The sequence below is a fragment of the Pantherophis guttatus genome, chromosome 3 (genome assembly GCF_059756535.1).
Source record: "Pantherophis guttatus breed Tessera chromosome 3, ASM5975653v1, whole genome shotgun sequence".
Taxonomy (NCBI): domain Eukaryota; kingdom Metazoa; phylum Chordata; class Lepidosauria; order Squamata; family Colubridae; genus Pantherophis; species Pantherophis guttatus.
The window spans coordinates 186,461,296-186,476,757 of NC_142065.1; the positions used below are offsets into that span (position 1 = coordinate 186,461,296).

The window sequence follows — 15,462 nt, forward strand, 5'->3', positions numbered from 1 at the left end:
AAGGTGAGGGTGACTGGTATCATTTACACATTGCTTACATTCTGTGTGCCTTCTTATGCATGTAATTCATAGGCACTTCATCCAGGTAGTCATCTAATTTCATCTTGCTTTGCTTTAGAAAAAAATGTATTTATTTGTTAGATTTGTTAAGATGGCCAGATTCCACAAAATCTCTGGGAAGCTTACAATGTTTCTATGTTCTTTGTCCTCAGATTATAATTTTGCCATATTTAGCTGACATTTAACTTGTGTTATCAACAGCTTGTAAGCTGCTTATAGTCAGTTTGATTGAAGCAACATAGAAGCTTCAGTAAATACTGTAAATGAATATGATAAATAAGAGTAGAAAAAACATTCCAGTACATACTTTAAATATGTAGTATTGAAGAAAAGTTTTAAATGTGTTGTAATTGCTTTAAGGCATACTTTACAATTTATCACATGCTAGCACTCTTATTTTATGCAAATTTCAAATCCGGAAAAACCAGTGGGTTTGAAGGAACTAAGCCATGTACACTGGGTTATGGCTGCTGACATAGAAATTGACATTGTACACGTACTTGTAAAGTTTTGGGGGACATGGTGGCACAGAGACTTAATGACTTAGAGTAAGTTTATTGTCACTTTGAATGTACACTAATTGGCATACATTAAAATGAAATTTCGTTGCATACAGCTCTCAAAGGGTCACACCTTCAAGCTACACTACATAAACATGACAAAATAAATAAATACAAAATGTATCCACATATATGACACAGAGAAACCACATAATCTAGTCCGGATGTATACATGTACATGGCGAGAAAAACGAATCTGGCGAGTTTACCAGACAGATGCAGTAGGGAACAAAGCTGTTACAGAATCTGGTAGTTCTGCTAGAAATACTTTGAAACCTCCACCCAGAGGGGAGCAACAGAAACGGACCGTAAAGTGGGTGTGTTGGGGTCTCTAACAATGCTTTGAGCTCTAAGCACATAGCACTTATAAGCAGTATCCTGAATAAGAGCTTCCTATAATCTTCTCGGATGTCCTTACCACTCTCTGTATGGTCTTTCTATCTGAGGCACTGCTGCCATCAAACCAAACAGTGATGCAGTTTGTTAAAACACTCTCAGTTGTGCCTCTATAAAAATTGGCCAGGACAGAGGGAGAAAGATGTGCTCTCCTCATCTGATGCAGGAAATGCAGACACTGGATGTGCTGAACAACACTTCAGTGGTTTGAGTCCAGTTCTGCAGGACAGGGTGAGTTCCTATCTCTTGTCCCTAGCTCTGCCGACCTACCAGTTTGAAAGCATTGTTTGAGAGAGAGAGAGAGAGAGAGAGAGGGAGGGAGGGAGAGAGAGAGAGACATTTACACCTTGTGATAATATATTTCTCCTGATTTAAAACAGAACAGGTATATCCTATGGTGGACAGTTTCAAGTTAGAAATACCTCCAGAATTGACAAGAAACAGAGCATGGGCTAAAACACTAAAAAATGAACCCTCTTATGCAAAAAAATCTTTCTTGAGCATTTCTTTAATCCCCTCCCATTGTTATACTGAAGTTGCTTTTCTGCTTCACAGAGTTGAAGCCAAAATAAATAGGGATGCCTGTTATCTTCCATACACAATTATTTTTTATTTTCTGATTTCTCTCTCCCAAGTCTCAAGGAAATGACAGGTTGTTCTTAAGGTTGTTTCCTCCCGATCAGCTGGGACTCAGGAGGCAGAAAATAGATGGGGGGTGGGGCCAGCCAGAGGTGGTATTTACCGGTTCTCAGAACTACTCAAAATTTCTACTACCAGTTCTCCAGAACTGGTCAGAACTGGCAAATATGGCAAAATAAGAGTCAGATTCTGGCATAAGGTGACTTCTTGTCCTGGCAGCTTCTGAAGCAGCTTTTCAAGCTGTTCCCTTATTGATACTTTAATCAGTGGCAAGTATATATGCATGGCTATATTAGTATTGAACTGGTCAAGATCAGAGCACCTGACAATTTCTTCATAACAAGCCCTTTTTAAAGCAGCAGGAACAGGCCAGGTGAGAGTTCATCTTTTCTGTCCAAATGACAGCAATCACCTTGTCTTCATTTGGCTTTCTCTGCCAATTTACCAGAGAAACTGCTGTGCCTTTTCAACAGGTATCAACTGTGCCAAGAACAAATCTCAACTCTTTTTTTCCAAAAGAGAATGCTTTAAGTAGCCTATCATGTTGCAGGAAAGAAAAAAAAATCCAAGAAAACTGGATCCAGCTAAAGTTGCAGAATATGTTTAGTAGCATTGGAATTTAATGCACTGATGAATCTTTGCTATGGGCAGAGACAGGCAGGTTTGTTTTTTCTCACAGTAACAGGTTTTTTTTTTAAAAAAATAATCGTTGGCAAGAAAACTCATGTCTAGCTGGGCACTTCCTGATTACATTAGCATAGCCCATCCCACACCGAACAAACGCCCAGCACAACCTCATTTTAATTCTGGATCCAGGCCAAAAGCATAAGCACTACAGTGAATATAAGGAGGAGAATGATTGCAAAGAGAGCCATAAACTGTAATAGCACTGGGATATATTTCTGCACTAATGCTGTCTATAAGACTTTAGATACTTACACAGTTGAAAATATACTTAGCAAGCAAGCAAATGGGCTGTGTTTCTCTTGTGGTCTGAAACTATAATCTGATAGAAGCTTCACACAAATCTGGTGCAATTCCATAGAGGTGTCTTTTTCTTCTTCACAGAAAAAAGGAATATACAAAGGGAAGGAGGAAAGCATGACAGGAGCGAAGAGGAAACAGGAAAATGCCATATGGAGGAAGATCCATGCCTTTCGCTACAAAAACTTCAAACTCTGGTGTGTAAGCAGGCTGCCTTTTTTGGAGTGGGCACCACACTATTGTTGGAAAATGGACCTGCTCCCTGATATAGTTTCTGGGATGATGTTGGCAGTTCAACAGGTGACGCAAGGTACTGTGTTAAAAACTGTGTCAGTGACTTTTATTGTTTAAATTGAACTGCTGTCGCCTAGAAAGTAGAAGTTCTGTTTGCTTAGTTATTATTTTTTTTAACGAAGGAGATGGGCACCTTTGCGTTTCCAAACCTCTATGTATGTCTTGAAGCATCTCCCATTATATTTATTGGGGCTTATTTTGGGCGATTTTAATTTTAAGTGGGAATAATTACTTTTGATTGTGCTAACTTAAAACAGTTTTATGGGTACAGTTTATAGTGTCCCCTATAACTTGCAAACAATGTTGATCATACATTTATGTGTACACATGTACACACCTATGCTCATTGTGGTGGTTGATGTGGCTAGTCTTTCCATTTCTTCTTTTCATATCTGCAAAGAGGTTTAGCTTTGTTTTTATAAAAGAAAGGCCCACTTTAATAATAGTTTATTAGGCAACCAGTTACATAATCTTGTTACTTATATTTTATTTGTGGTTGAAAAACTGCATTGTGCAACATCGAAAAGAGGATTGCAGATATCTAGCATTATGCCCTTTGATTTAAACCTTAGTGAAAAGACTTATGCTTTAGGTTGAAATTATTCTGAAATAGTGTTTGTGTGTGTGTGAATGTTGTAAAATACTGTTTATGAATATTCAGCATTTCATCCTTAATATAATTTTTCTTCCTCAAATTATGAAAGCAATAAAATAAAAAATTATTATGTTGAGCATTATCTGGCATTCCTCTGAAAATGATAACCTTCAAGCCATAAACTTTTTGAGTGTAAAAGGCCAAGGTTGTCATGCCTTATTTTTAATATCCTGAACTACCCTGTATCATCTTCTTTATGATATCTTTTCTTGGAGAACTAAACAAAGATAACACTCCAATTCAGTTAATCACCATTGATAAGAATAATCCTGGCTTATATATAAGGCCATTTTTGTGTGTGTGCAGGTGATAGATCAAAAACTGCTACAATAGCTAAAGATTTCTCACATTATGGCATTTTGGGGGATTTCTGCATGGGATCACATATTAAAATGGAACATAAATCCTTCAGAAGCAAAGACTTTCTGATGGCTGTTTTTTTCAGACTCCTTAACAGCTTGGTCTAGTTTTCATTCATGCCTTGAAAATTATAAGCACTCCTTTAATTGAATTATTCTGCAGCTGGAATCATCCAGTTTGTGTATGTACTTGTACTTTTGGAATAATTAGTAACATCTGCATTGGCATGATTTAAGTTGAAGACCTTAATACTGTAGTACTATAAAGAATCTTGTTCCCTGATATATTGATACAAAGAATAGCACATTAAGTGGTGCTAGTAATGACATTTTAGAAGCCAACTAAAATAATGAGCTTTAAAAGAAAGGCACCATGGATACTTATTTCTGTCCTTTCTGTGAACTTCCACAGAGCAGGATTTTTACTAGTTATGGCAGCTTTCCCCAATTTAATTCTTTCCAGATGTGCTGGGACTACAACTCCCAGAATTCTCAGTCAGTGAGAAAGGCACCAGAGGAATGGAAGAGTTAAACTTTAAAAAAATGTATGTGATACTGGAAAAAATGTGATTTCCTTAAAAACATAGAGACTGATTTATGTACTTAGATTTATCTAGTTCAGTGCTGTTTACTCTGAGTTTGTTTCCTAACCAGGTCATAAACATTCCCCAATAAGTGTTTTATATCATATGTCCCATGACATTGCTTTTTGTTATAAACCAGCCTATAGCTAATGCAACCAAAAGTTATATTTAGCTGCCCAGTTAGGAAGTAGCATGTTCCCTCTTATCCCCAACATGCGTTTTTGCTGTGAACTCAATTTAAAATAATTCAAATTGATTAATAATATGGTCATGGATTGGCATTTATCTAACTTTTGGCAACTGGGTTGCTGCTTTGGGTTATTGTAGGTACCAAAACATACAGGTTCCTTATACAAGTAGTTCTTCACTTATGTCTGGTTGATTAATGGTTGTTTAAAGTTATGACGGACATACCTTGGGGCTATTAAGACCTAGATCAAAAGTTCTGAAAGTTGAGCCTCCCTTGGTTATATGACTGCATTTTGAGCACACAGCATCACAGATGTATTTGCAGTTGTTTACAGCATCCTGCAGTCAGGTGACCACATTTTATGATGGTTGTGCTGAAAATGGGCACGTCCAAATTTTGGCAAAACCATGCCCATAGCAAACCATGGTGTTTGCTTAATGATTCCTGCAAAAAAAGTTGTAAAATTGGGATGGTCACATGATCAACCTATTTTACAACTGTCACAACTTATGACCTTACTGGGAAGACTCTGTTATGGTCATATGTTGAGAACTACACACACACACACACACACACACACACACACACACACACATACACACACACACACACACACACACATATCAGGGGTGAAATGCTCACGGATCTGGCCGGATCACCCAGTCCGGTAGTGATCTTGGCCATTAGTTCGGCGATCTGGTAACGATGGTGGAGCGAAGCTCCTCCTACCCGCCCGGGTGTCATTACTTCCTGGTTTTAACCAGGAAGTAATGTGTTTTTTACCTTCCGCATATGCGCAGAAGATTTTGTGCATGCGCAGAAGGTCTGCGCATGCACATGATGTGTGCATGCATGCGTGAGTGAAGCGAGTGTGTGCACGGTGTGTGCACGTATGTGCGAGTGAAGCAAGTGCATGCGCGGGTTTCTAACCCCCAAAATAGGTTTTATGTTTGTAGCTTGTATTGTTTTTATTACTTTGGGGAGATGAGCAGAATGGCCTGTCTTTTGCTTCTGCCATGTGATGTTGCTGACAACAACAGTTGTTCAGAACAGAACTCACTAGTTATCAGTTGTGTCAGATGTAAATGCCTTATTCTCCAATGTGTAAATAATGTATATATGGATCATCAGAGGTTAACTTATTCTTTGGACTTTAATGTATTCATAACTTACCACTCCCATTCCTAGCTCCACCCCTTGTATATATAAGGAGCCACCCTCACCATTCTCGCGCTTCTACCTTGAATATTCAGTGAATATAGAATGCCTATCATAATTAAAAAGAAATATATTTAAAGCTTTAACTTCTATTATCTTTATTGAGTCTGATCCTGGAAATATTGCAACAAGCTGGTAGCAGAGGATGGTTAATTGACTCAATAAGTAATTAAAAATGTCCAAGAAAGATAGGCCCAACACCAGGGCCTACAGCAAAGAAATAGAAACTGATCAAGAGATGATCAACGAATCCACCAATGCGATTTCGAGAGAATCCGAAGAATACACCACTGAAGAAGAAGAACTAATGAGTGAAAATAATGACCAGAAAGAAATCGAAATAGAAAATAACGAACTCAGGTCAGAGATATTAAAGATACTAAAAAGCCAAAAGAATGATGAAAGTCTCATCGCGGACCTCCAGGAGATGCTGAAGAACAGCGGAGCAGCGAGAGAGAAAAACGTCATTAAAGAAAAACCCAAAGATCAAAAAATCGTAAGTGAGATGACTACTGAGAAAATAGTTGTTAAAAAGAAAAGATGTGATCCCGCGCGAAATTTTGAATGGCAGCCATCTTGGTTTCAACGAACTTCAAAAGAGAATGGAGCAGAGCCAATCAAAACGCTCAGTTCAAAATTTCTGGCGCGAAAAACACTATCAGACGAAGAAAGTGAGAAAGAAGTCTCAAACTCTTCAGATGATCCAAAATCAGAAAGTGAAGACGATTTAACAAAATCTCAAGTAAAATCAGCAATGAAAACGCTTTTTGCTGCTTTTGGGCCAAGACTGAAAATTACCAAGACATCTACGAAGAAGCAAGAAATCAAACCGGCGACTCAAGACCTGCACGCTCCCATCCTGACTTCGAAAGCGACGACGCCCGAGCCCAGAGAGCCATGCCGATTTCGCCCTACACCACAGACAAAATCGAATACCAACGCACACAAAAAGAAGAAAAGAACCGTCACCACCACCAGAACCCCAAAAACCGAGCCAGAGACCGACTCATCTGAGGAGGAGCGGATCGAGAGAGCTGAAAGGGAGAGAACCTTCCACGACGCCACCAAAGAAGAAATGAACAACGCGCATGTGCGAAACTACGTAGACGACCCAGAAGGACTTGAACTGGCCAGAGAACCGCGCAGACTCATTGCAAGCATCCCAATGCCGTTCTGTAATTTCCTGCACTTGAGAGATCACGGACTGCCCCAGGTTGTAAGTAATGGACAGAATAATGTAGGTAACTTACCCAGTGACTTCCCAAAACTTAGAATTGATGGCATTAATTTACAAGAGTGGTATCAACAGCTTCAGGTTATTTTCATGAAAGAAAATTTACTATTCTTTATAACTAGCCCTCCAAGAAGACCTTGGACTTTAAAAATAGATTGTTTACATCATAGAGCATTTTTCATAATAATATCTAGCGTGTCTCCTGCAATGTATCATAGCATCAAACCAAACCTAACTGTATCAGAAATAATTCAATGCATGTTTAATCTATTTCACAGCGATAGCGTAGCTACAACCACAAGAATGTCTAAGGATTTCTTTTCCTCTAGAGTAAAACCAGGGGTTTCTATAAGTGAGCATTTGATAAATCTAAACAAAATAAGAGCTGAGCTACAATTGAGGGGGGAAGTGATTTCAGATCAAACAATGAAAAGTGTTATTATCAATTCACTTGATCCATCATGGGATAGCTTTATGTCACACTTAGATACCATTAATTTGGGATATTTATCCATAGAAAGTCTATCTAACAAATTGATAGCAGAAGACAATTCAAGAAAAAATCGATCCAGTAACCAAACAGACCACAAACCTTTTAGGAAAGTAGTCTTTCAAGATAAACATAATGAGGCCTTTAGATGCTACAATTGTGGATCCAGGGAACATAGTAGAAGAGACTGCCCCAAAGTCTCAAGAGAGAGACATAGACCAGAATATAGGAGCAAATATAATTACAGACAATCTTCCACAGATAGACACAAATATAGAAGCCCACCAAATTACAAAGAAGGTAGAGGGGGTAGAGAAAATTCAAAAGAGAGGAAATCTGGGTCACTGAATGGGCTAAATAAACAAGACAGCACCAGAACACAGCAGGATGAGAATAACAATTGGCTTATTGATTCTGGTGCAACAAATCACACCACCAACAACAAAAGTATATTATCTTCATTTATAGAAGATAAGTTTGTGATAAAGGTAGCTAATCAAGAAAAGGTTCAAGTACTAGGCAAAGGAAATGTGACCTTGCCTGGTCTAGGGAAAATAGAGGGGGTATTATTAATCCCAGAAATACCTCACAACATACTAAGTGCCATAAAATTAAGCAGAGAATCTGATATCAATATAGTTTTCTCAAAGGGGAAAGCAACTATAGAAAAGAACAAAACAAATGTAGGTACTGTAATGATAAAAGGAGGTCTACCCTATCTGATAACTAAAGAAAGATGTTTACATAACATTGATTCAAATATGGAAGATTGTATTGAAGCAGATGATGAAAGTGTCAGTAACAGTGACAATGATGAGTGTAGAATAACTCATGATCACAAAAACACATACAAGGAAAAGAAACCAAAAATAGGTAAACCAATTCATGATGAGTGTGCTCACATCTTACACAGGAAGTTAGGACATGCAAGCTTTCCTGTAGTACAAAAAATGACTGAACACGCAGAAGGTGTCAAAATAAAAAATTGTGAAAATTATTTGGAATGCTCAGTATGTAAGTCCACCAAACTAAAAACCAGTCCCAGACCAAAAAAATCTAACAGATCAACTAACAATATTTTTGATTTGGTACATATGGACTTAGTTGGTCCATTAAGTCCCTCAATTACCTATAGAAAACGTTACTTCCTAACAATAGTGGATGACTACAGCCGATATGGTTTTGTTTACACATTAAAGCACAAGGATGAAACATTTCAGAAATTTAAGGAATTCTACAAACGCATAGAAACACAACATAATATCAGAATAAAGCAAATTATGACAGATAGGGGATGTGAGTTCATGTCTAAAGAATTCTCCCAATGGTTAAAGGATAGAGGAATGTTACATTTCACGTCCAATCCTTTTTCTGCATTTCAAAATGGAGTTGCAGAGAGGAAAAATTCCACACTACAAACCATGATTAGGTGCACATTAGAGGATGCTGGTTTAGGCAAACAATTTTGGTCAGAGGCATTACATTATTCGAATTACACTCAAAATAGAACCTGGTCCAGTATTGTGAATAAGACACCATATGAGGTGATGTACAATAGAAAACCCAAATTATCACACATGCACATATTTGGAGTCACTGCAGACGTACACATACCTAAACAATTGAGGAGAAAGGGAGAAAACGTATCCAGGAGATTAAGATTCATGGGATACGAAACTGGAACCAAAGGGTACAGATTTATTGATAGTAATAACAAATTTATAGTATCCAGAACAGCTGTGTTCCATGAACAGGCCAATTGGTCAAAATTGCACCTTAATGAAATATTTCCTAATAAATGTAAAGATACGATATCTTGCGAGGAAGGAACAACAGAAAATCAAAATATTAACAAAAGTAAGAACAAAACCAAAACTTGGACTAATAGTCAGCATAAAATAAAGACAGACACATTAACAAAAAAGGAAGCTAGATATTTGCATGATAACCATAGCAAGCCTGAAAGAACTATTAGAAACAATAGAAACCAAATACCAAATAAATACAAAGATTACATAATGCATATGAATGGAGAACAAATAACACCTAATACATATGAAGAAGTATTGAAACTTCCACATGAAGAAAGAGAAAAATGGGAACTAGCTATGGAAAAAGAGATGGAAAGTTTACAAGGATTAAATGTATTCACACCTGCGATCGCACCTAAGGATAAAACAATTATAGGTACCAGGTGGATTTATAAAATTAAGAACTTAGAAGGAGGCAATACCTTATACAAGGCTAGACTAGTTGCACAAGGCTATGCACAAAAATATCCAGAAGACTATACTGATACATATTCACCCACAGTGAGAACAGAGAGTGTCAAAACAGCCCTTGTAGTAGCATCTGCACTCAATCTGGACGTATTCCAATATGACATACAGACCGCATACTTACATGCAAAATTAGATAAGGAAATATATGTAAGAGCACCACACAGTCAATACACTAATAAGAACGAAATTTGGTTATTAAATAAGAGTCTGTACGGATTAAAGCAATCCGGCAAAAGATGGTACGATTGCTTGGTAAAAGTACTTAAGACCATGGATTTCAACGCCACCACTGCTGATAACTGTTTCTTTGTAAAAAAGAGTAATGATCATATTGAATTTGTATTAATTTACGTGGACGATATTTTATACATTGGAAAGCATAAAGAGAGCAGGGAAATCTTTGTAAATAAGTTAAATGAACACTTCTCACTGAAATCTCTGGGTAAAGTGAATAAATACCTTGGTGTGCAAATTAACAAAACTAAAAGGGGATTCAAACTTACACAGAAAGATAAAATCATCGAACTCCTAAACAAATGTAACTTAAATAATGCTAAAACCTGTGACACCCCTATGCAAACTGATTTTCTTAGAAACACTGATGAATCTTCCCCTGAGTTTAAAGACAACACATTTTACAGATCAGTTATAGGTTCACTCCTTTATATATCTAATTGGACTAGGCCAGATATTGCATTACCTCTCAATCTATTGTCAAGATATGTTAGTAAACCAACCTTGTATCATTGGGAAGCTGTCAAAAGAATTCTAAGATATCTGAAGGGTACATTAGATTTTTGTTTAATGTTGGAACCCAATAATGACAGAGAACCAAAAATTACTTGTTATGCTGATGCAGATTGGGCTGGTGATACATCATGCAGAAAGAGTACTTCTGGTTATGTTTTTCTATTGAATGATTGTCCAGTTTACTGGTATACTGGTAAACAAGAACTAGTAGCCACTTCTACTACAGAAGCGGAATATGTTTGTTTGTCCAAAGCTGCAAATAACCTTGTATGGTTCAATGATCTGATCACTGATGTTTGGAAGAAACCCACCTTACCATTTATTATGCATGAAGACAATAAAGCGGCCATTGAAATATCCAGATCCGATGCAATTGGACAAAGGTCCAGGCATATTGATATAAAGTTTAAGCATGTGAGACAACTGTCTCAAGACGGATTCATTAAAGCAATACATTGCGATACTTCTGAACAATTAGCTGACATATTAACAAAACCCTTACCTTCTAAACAACACAAATATTTAACTTCTAAATTATATGTATTATATTGTCCTGAATCAGAATGTAATTGGTGTTGTGTAACGAACCGGCATTTAGAGGGGGATTTGTCAGATGTAAATGCCTTATTCTCCAATGTGTAAATAATGTATATATGGATCATCAGAGGTTAACTTATTCTTTGGACTTTAATGTATTCATAACTTACCACTCCCATTCCTAGCTCCACCCCTTGTATATATAAGGAGCCACCCTCACCATTCTCGCGCTTCTACCTTGAATATTCAGTGAATATAGAATGCCTATCATAATTAAAAAGAAATATATTTAAAGCTTTAACTTCTATTATCTTTATTGAGTCTGATCCTGGAAATATTGCAACAAGTTGTTTGTTTCCATTTCTCTCTATGCTTCTTGCCAGGTTGCAGGCATAGAGATGGACATGGGATAAAGCAGGAGGGAGCTGTATAGCAGAGAGAGAGAACCACCTTGCAATCCCTTCTCTGCCCCTGTGATCTGTGAAATAAGTGTTTCTGAAATGGCCAGACTCTCAAGATCTGACAGGTGACTAACCTATTCAAAACATTCACCTACGCTTGCCTAACTGTTCTTTACCAGCCCTGTTAAGGAGAGTGATATGTGTTTGTTTTTCCTACCTGCAGTTGATGCTTGGTAGAATCCGCTAGTTGTTTTCCTTAACTTGTCCCACATTAAACATTTTAAGGATAGCATCACTTACTGGCCTCATTAATGAGGCAGTCTAGGGCTCATCCATTGGGACTGCATAATTTATTATCATATATATCTGTCAAATCAAAAACTGATGGATTGAAGAGTGCAATTCTTTGGCTGTGTCCTCTGACTGGCAATACACTTTACAGCAGAAATTTAGTTCCATCAATTGCAGTCTACCTTTTTCGTTAAATCTGAAAATATCACGTGTTAAACCTGGGAAATTTCATGAAAATCATCTACTTTACCACCATATTGGCTATTTAATTGTTGAATCACATAAGTTACTTATATTTAGCTGTTACTCTTGAATATTCCTCGCATGTACTTCTGCTAAACCAGGTCTCCCCAATGTTGTGATAATGCATATGATTTTTCTTACAAAAATCACTGACTATCATCCTGTTGAATTTGGCCCACTGTTCAAGTTTGTTGAAGACATACAGTATTAAACTCAGATAAGGTATTAAAGTGCTAGCTAATATAATTAGTTTGGTATCATTGAAATGTAATAAGCATTGCTTTGATTATATCCTTTAAAGCAGAGATGTCAAACTCGATTTCATTGAGGCCCACATGAGGGTTGTGTTTGACCTCGGGCTGGGGTAGGCGTGGCCAGGGTGGGCATGGCCAGCTCAATGTCACTCATATTGGGGGTGCCTGTGGTGGCCCAGGTACTCTGCCAGCAAAAACAGGCTCCCGAGCTCCGCTTTTGGCTGCGATGGCCTCCTGCAACCCGCTGCCAGTGAAAATGGAGCTCAGGAGGGCCGCCTGCACCCCTCCGGAGTTATGTTTTCACTGGCAGAAGTACCATGGCCCGGTCCTTCACCGTTTCCAGAGCAGCCCTGCGGGTCAGATCTAAGCACTCCATGAGTTGGATCTGGCTCCCAGGCCTTGAATTTAACACCCCTGCTCTAAAAAGTTGGATAACACAAATCTGAGGATGGAATGCTGGGAGACCCCAATGGATATTTCCCAGAACCATGATCCAGAATGCAGGTTAATGAGCTCCTTCAGGATATATTTTTTTAAAAAAAACCAATTGTAAATCTACTAACCTGCAGTATCATATGCTGGTCTGTAATAACTACTTTATGCATCTTGCTCATCAGGATATCATCAGAATTTTTTCATATGTGTTATTGACATCAAGGAACATTATGTCCATATAATTATCTTGGTCTAGTAAACTAATCAGTCGCTTGTAAAAAAAAGAGAAGGCAGTCTGCCGTGACCTATTATTGATAAACTCAAGCTAATTCCTGATAATAATAATTTTATCCTTTTCTAAACGTTCATGGATGTGGTGCTTGACAATTTATCCTAATAAATTGTCCTGTAAAGATATTTAAGGTAATTGATTTGAAGTTTTCAGGTCTTCCCCTTTTTGGAATATTAGGATTATGTTTCTTCTCTAGTTTTCTGACATCTCACTTGTTATCTAGAGAATTCCAGCTGTTGATTATTAGATTACACCTTCCAGTTTCCCCAATGGCTGGAGTGTAATTTGTCTGCCTTTACAATTTGAATAGGGTAGCAAGGAGGGTATATCTTTATCAGTCTTGGCACAGAATGTGTAATATGTAAAAGCTAATGAACCACAATGAAAAGTTAATGTGGGAAGATGGAATTAAAACACCTCAAACATTAATTCTCAAATCTGTAACATAAAACAAGTTGCAAGGACACTCTCTTTAAGAGACTGGTAGAAATGAATCCTCTCTCCAAAGAAAATTGGTAATGTTCATGGGAGCAAGTAAAAAAAAAACTGTAGAAAAACAACTTATTCATTTTGCCCCTTGTAATTAAATCTCAGTGCTTCAATTTTTCACATCTTTCCTGTCTGTTAAAGTATCCTCATCTGTTCTTGTCGACCACAGTCACTTATGTCTTAAGTAGTGTTTTTTCTGCTTGCCAATATTTGCCCTCCCAAGCCCTTTTCTGTATTAAAACAGCTCCCTTTCAAGTATTTCTAACCTGATGAACCATTGATTGATATCATCCAAATTAGCTTCTGAACACAAAGAACCATAGCCACCCACTATATTTCAAATTCTCTCTCTGTCTGCTGCAAATGTTGATAAGCAATCAAACACATACAATAGTTACCTTTCTCCCAGCCTAAGCATGTGTTCTGCTAATATAACTGGTAAATAATTGAGATTTAAGGCATATATTAAAGATACTGTGAGGTCAGTTCTTTTGCTTTCCTGGCAGAATTACGGAGTAGAATAAATATATTATTTTAACTTTTTTTATTATCATATATTATTTTACTTTTAACTAAGTAGATTTTTCCAATTATACAGTTCTATAAATCTCTGAACCATTTTCTTATCCAGGAAAAACTATACAAACTGTTCCAATAGAATGATAAAGGTAAATTGTTTGAGAGATTTGTGTTGTGGCATCATTTATTGAGCTATGATTAGAGAAATAATTAATTGTATATGTTAACTTGATTGGAGTTCACTAGATTCTTAAACAGTTGTTTGACCAGATGTTCTGATTTGAGAATAAAATAGAATTGTTTTATATCTCTTTTTGATTTTGCTCTTAATCACCTTCTCCAACATTATAGGCTATAGGTGTCAGAGAGAGAAGTTTATTTTAATCCCCAGATTCCTTTGAAGCTATTCATTTTAAATAAGGGATAGAGTTCCTATCCCTGCTCTTTAGTAATTTCCACTAAATTAAAAGCACTTAATCTGTGCTTTCACAATAGAATTTTCTAGCAAAGGATTTAGTCATAATCTATAGGACAGAGCTCATCAGCTACCTAATGAACCTCTCTATCTTTTCTATCTCTTCTTATGGGTTTCTTAGAAAGCCAATGAATTTAAAGGCTTCATAAATTGGCAAAGGCATTATTTCTTGGGCCACTAATATACATGCTTGAAATGTGTACTTTAAAAAAAAAAAAGAAATGGATCATGTGTATTCATGAGAGCTTCATTCAATCTATATACCACTAAAACTCTTCAGTTTGTCTGCAAGGGGAGAAAGGATGCATCGTTGAAATTTTGAATTAAATTTCCTCAAATAGATTAATTTACAGCATGTGTCTAAAATCTAGAACCCATGACTGGTGGAACTGAAATGTAACCAATTTTATAAAATCCTTTTTATAATACAAAATATCATAAAACATTATGATCAACTCCTGATGTTTGATTGTGATAAACAATTCATCACGGACTACTTTCAAGGTAGAGGCATTTTTGTATATCCAATGGAGACAGTACATTAGAAATTCTGACATTATTGAAAACATTGAGGAATATGGTAAGGAAATATCTCTGAAATAATGACTGAACAAGACATGGGTTGTCTAGAAACTTCTTGAAATTTTAGAAGGTAAGGACTAAAAAGCTGGGGAATCATTTGAGTTAAAACTGGAGAGGAATATTCTCTGTAAATACTAGCATTTTTGTTAGCTCTGCTGGCTCTCTCATTCTTCAGTGCATCACCTGCAGGAAGTTAGGAATGTTTACATTTTTCTAAAATTGGTTGGATTAAATATTTAACGGTGCATT

The 15,462-nt window shown here is 36.9% G+C and overlaps 1 protein-coding gene across 1 annotated transcript in view; it reads left to right on the plus strand.

Moving 5' to 3' along the window:
• Positions 1-2,486: 2,486 nt before the first annotated feature.
• SLC26A7 (solute carrier family 26 member 7) overlaps positions 2,487-15,462 on the plus strand; it is a 61,220-nt gene continuing 48,244 nt past the window's right edge. Inside the window, exon 1 of the mRNA XM_060681906.2 lies at positions 2,487-2,949. Within this exon, the coding sequence (XP_060537889.1) occupies positions 2,757-2,949 (193 nt within the window). The 5' untranslated portion in view covers positions 2,487-2,756. The remainder of the gene's footprint in view (positions 2,950-15,462) is intronic.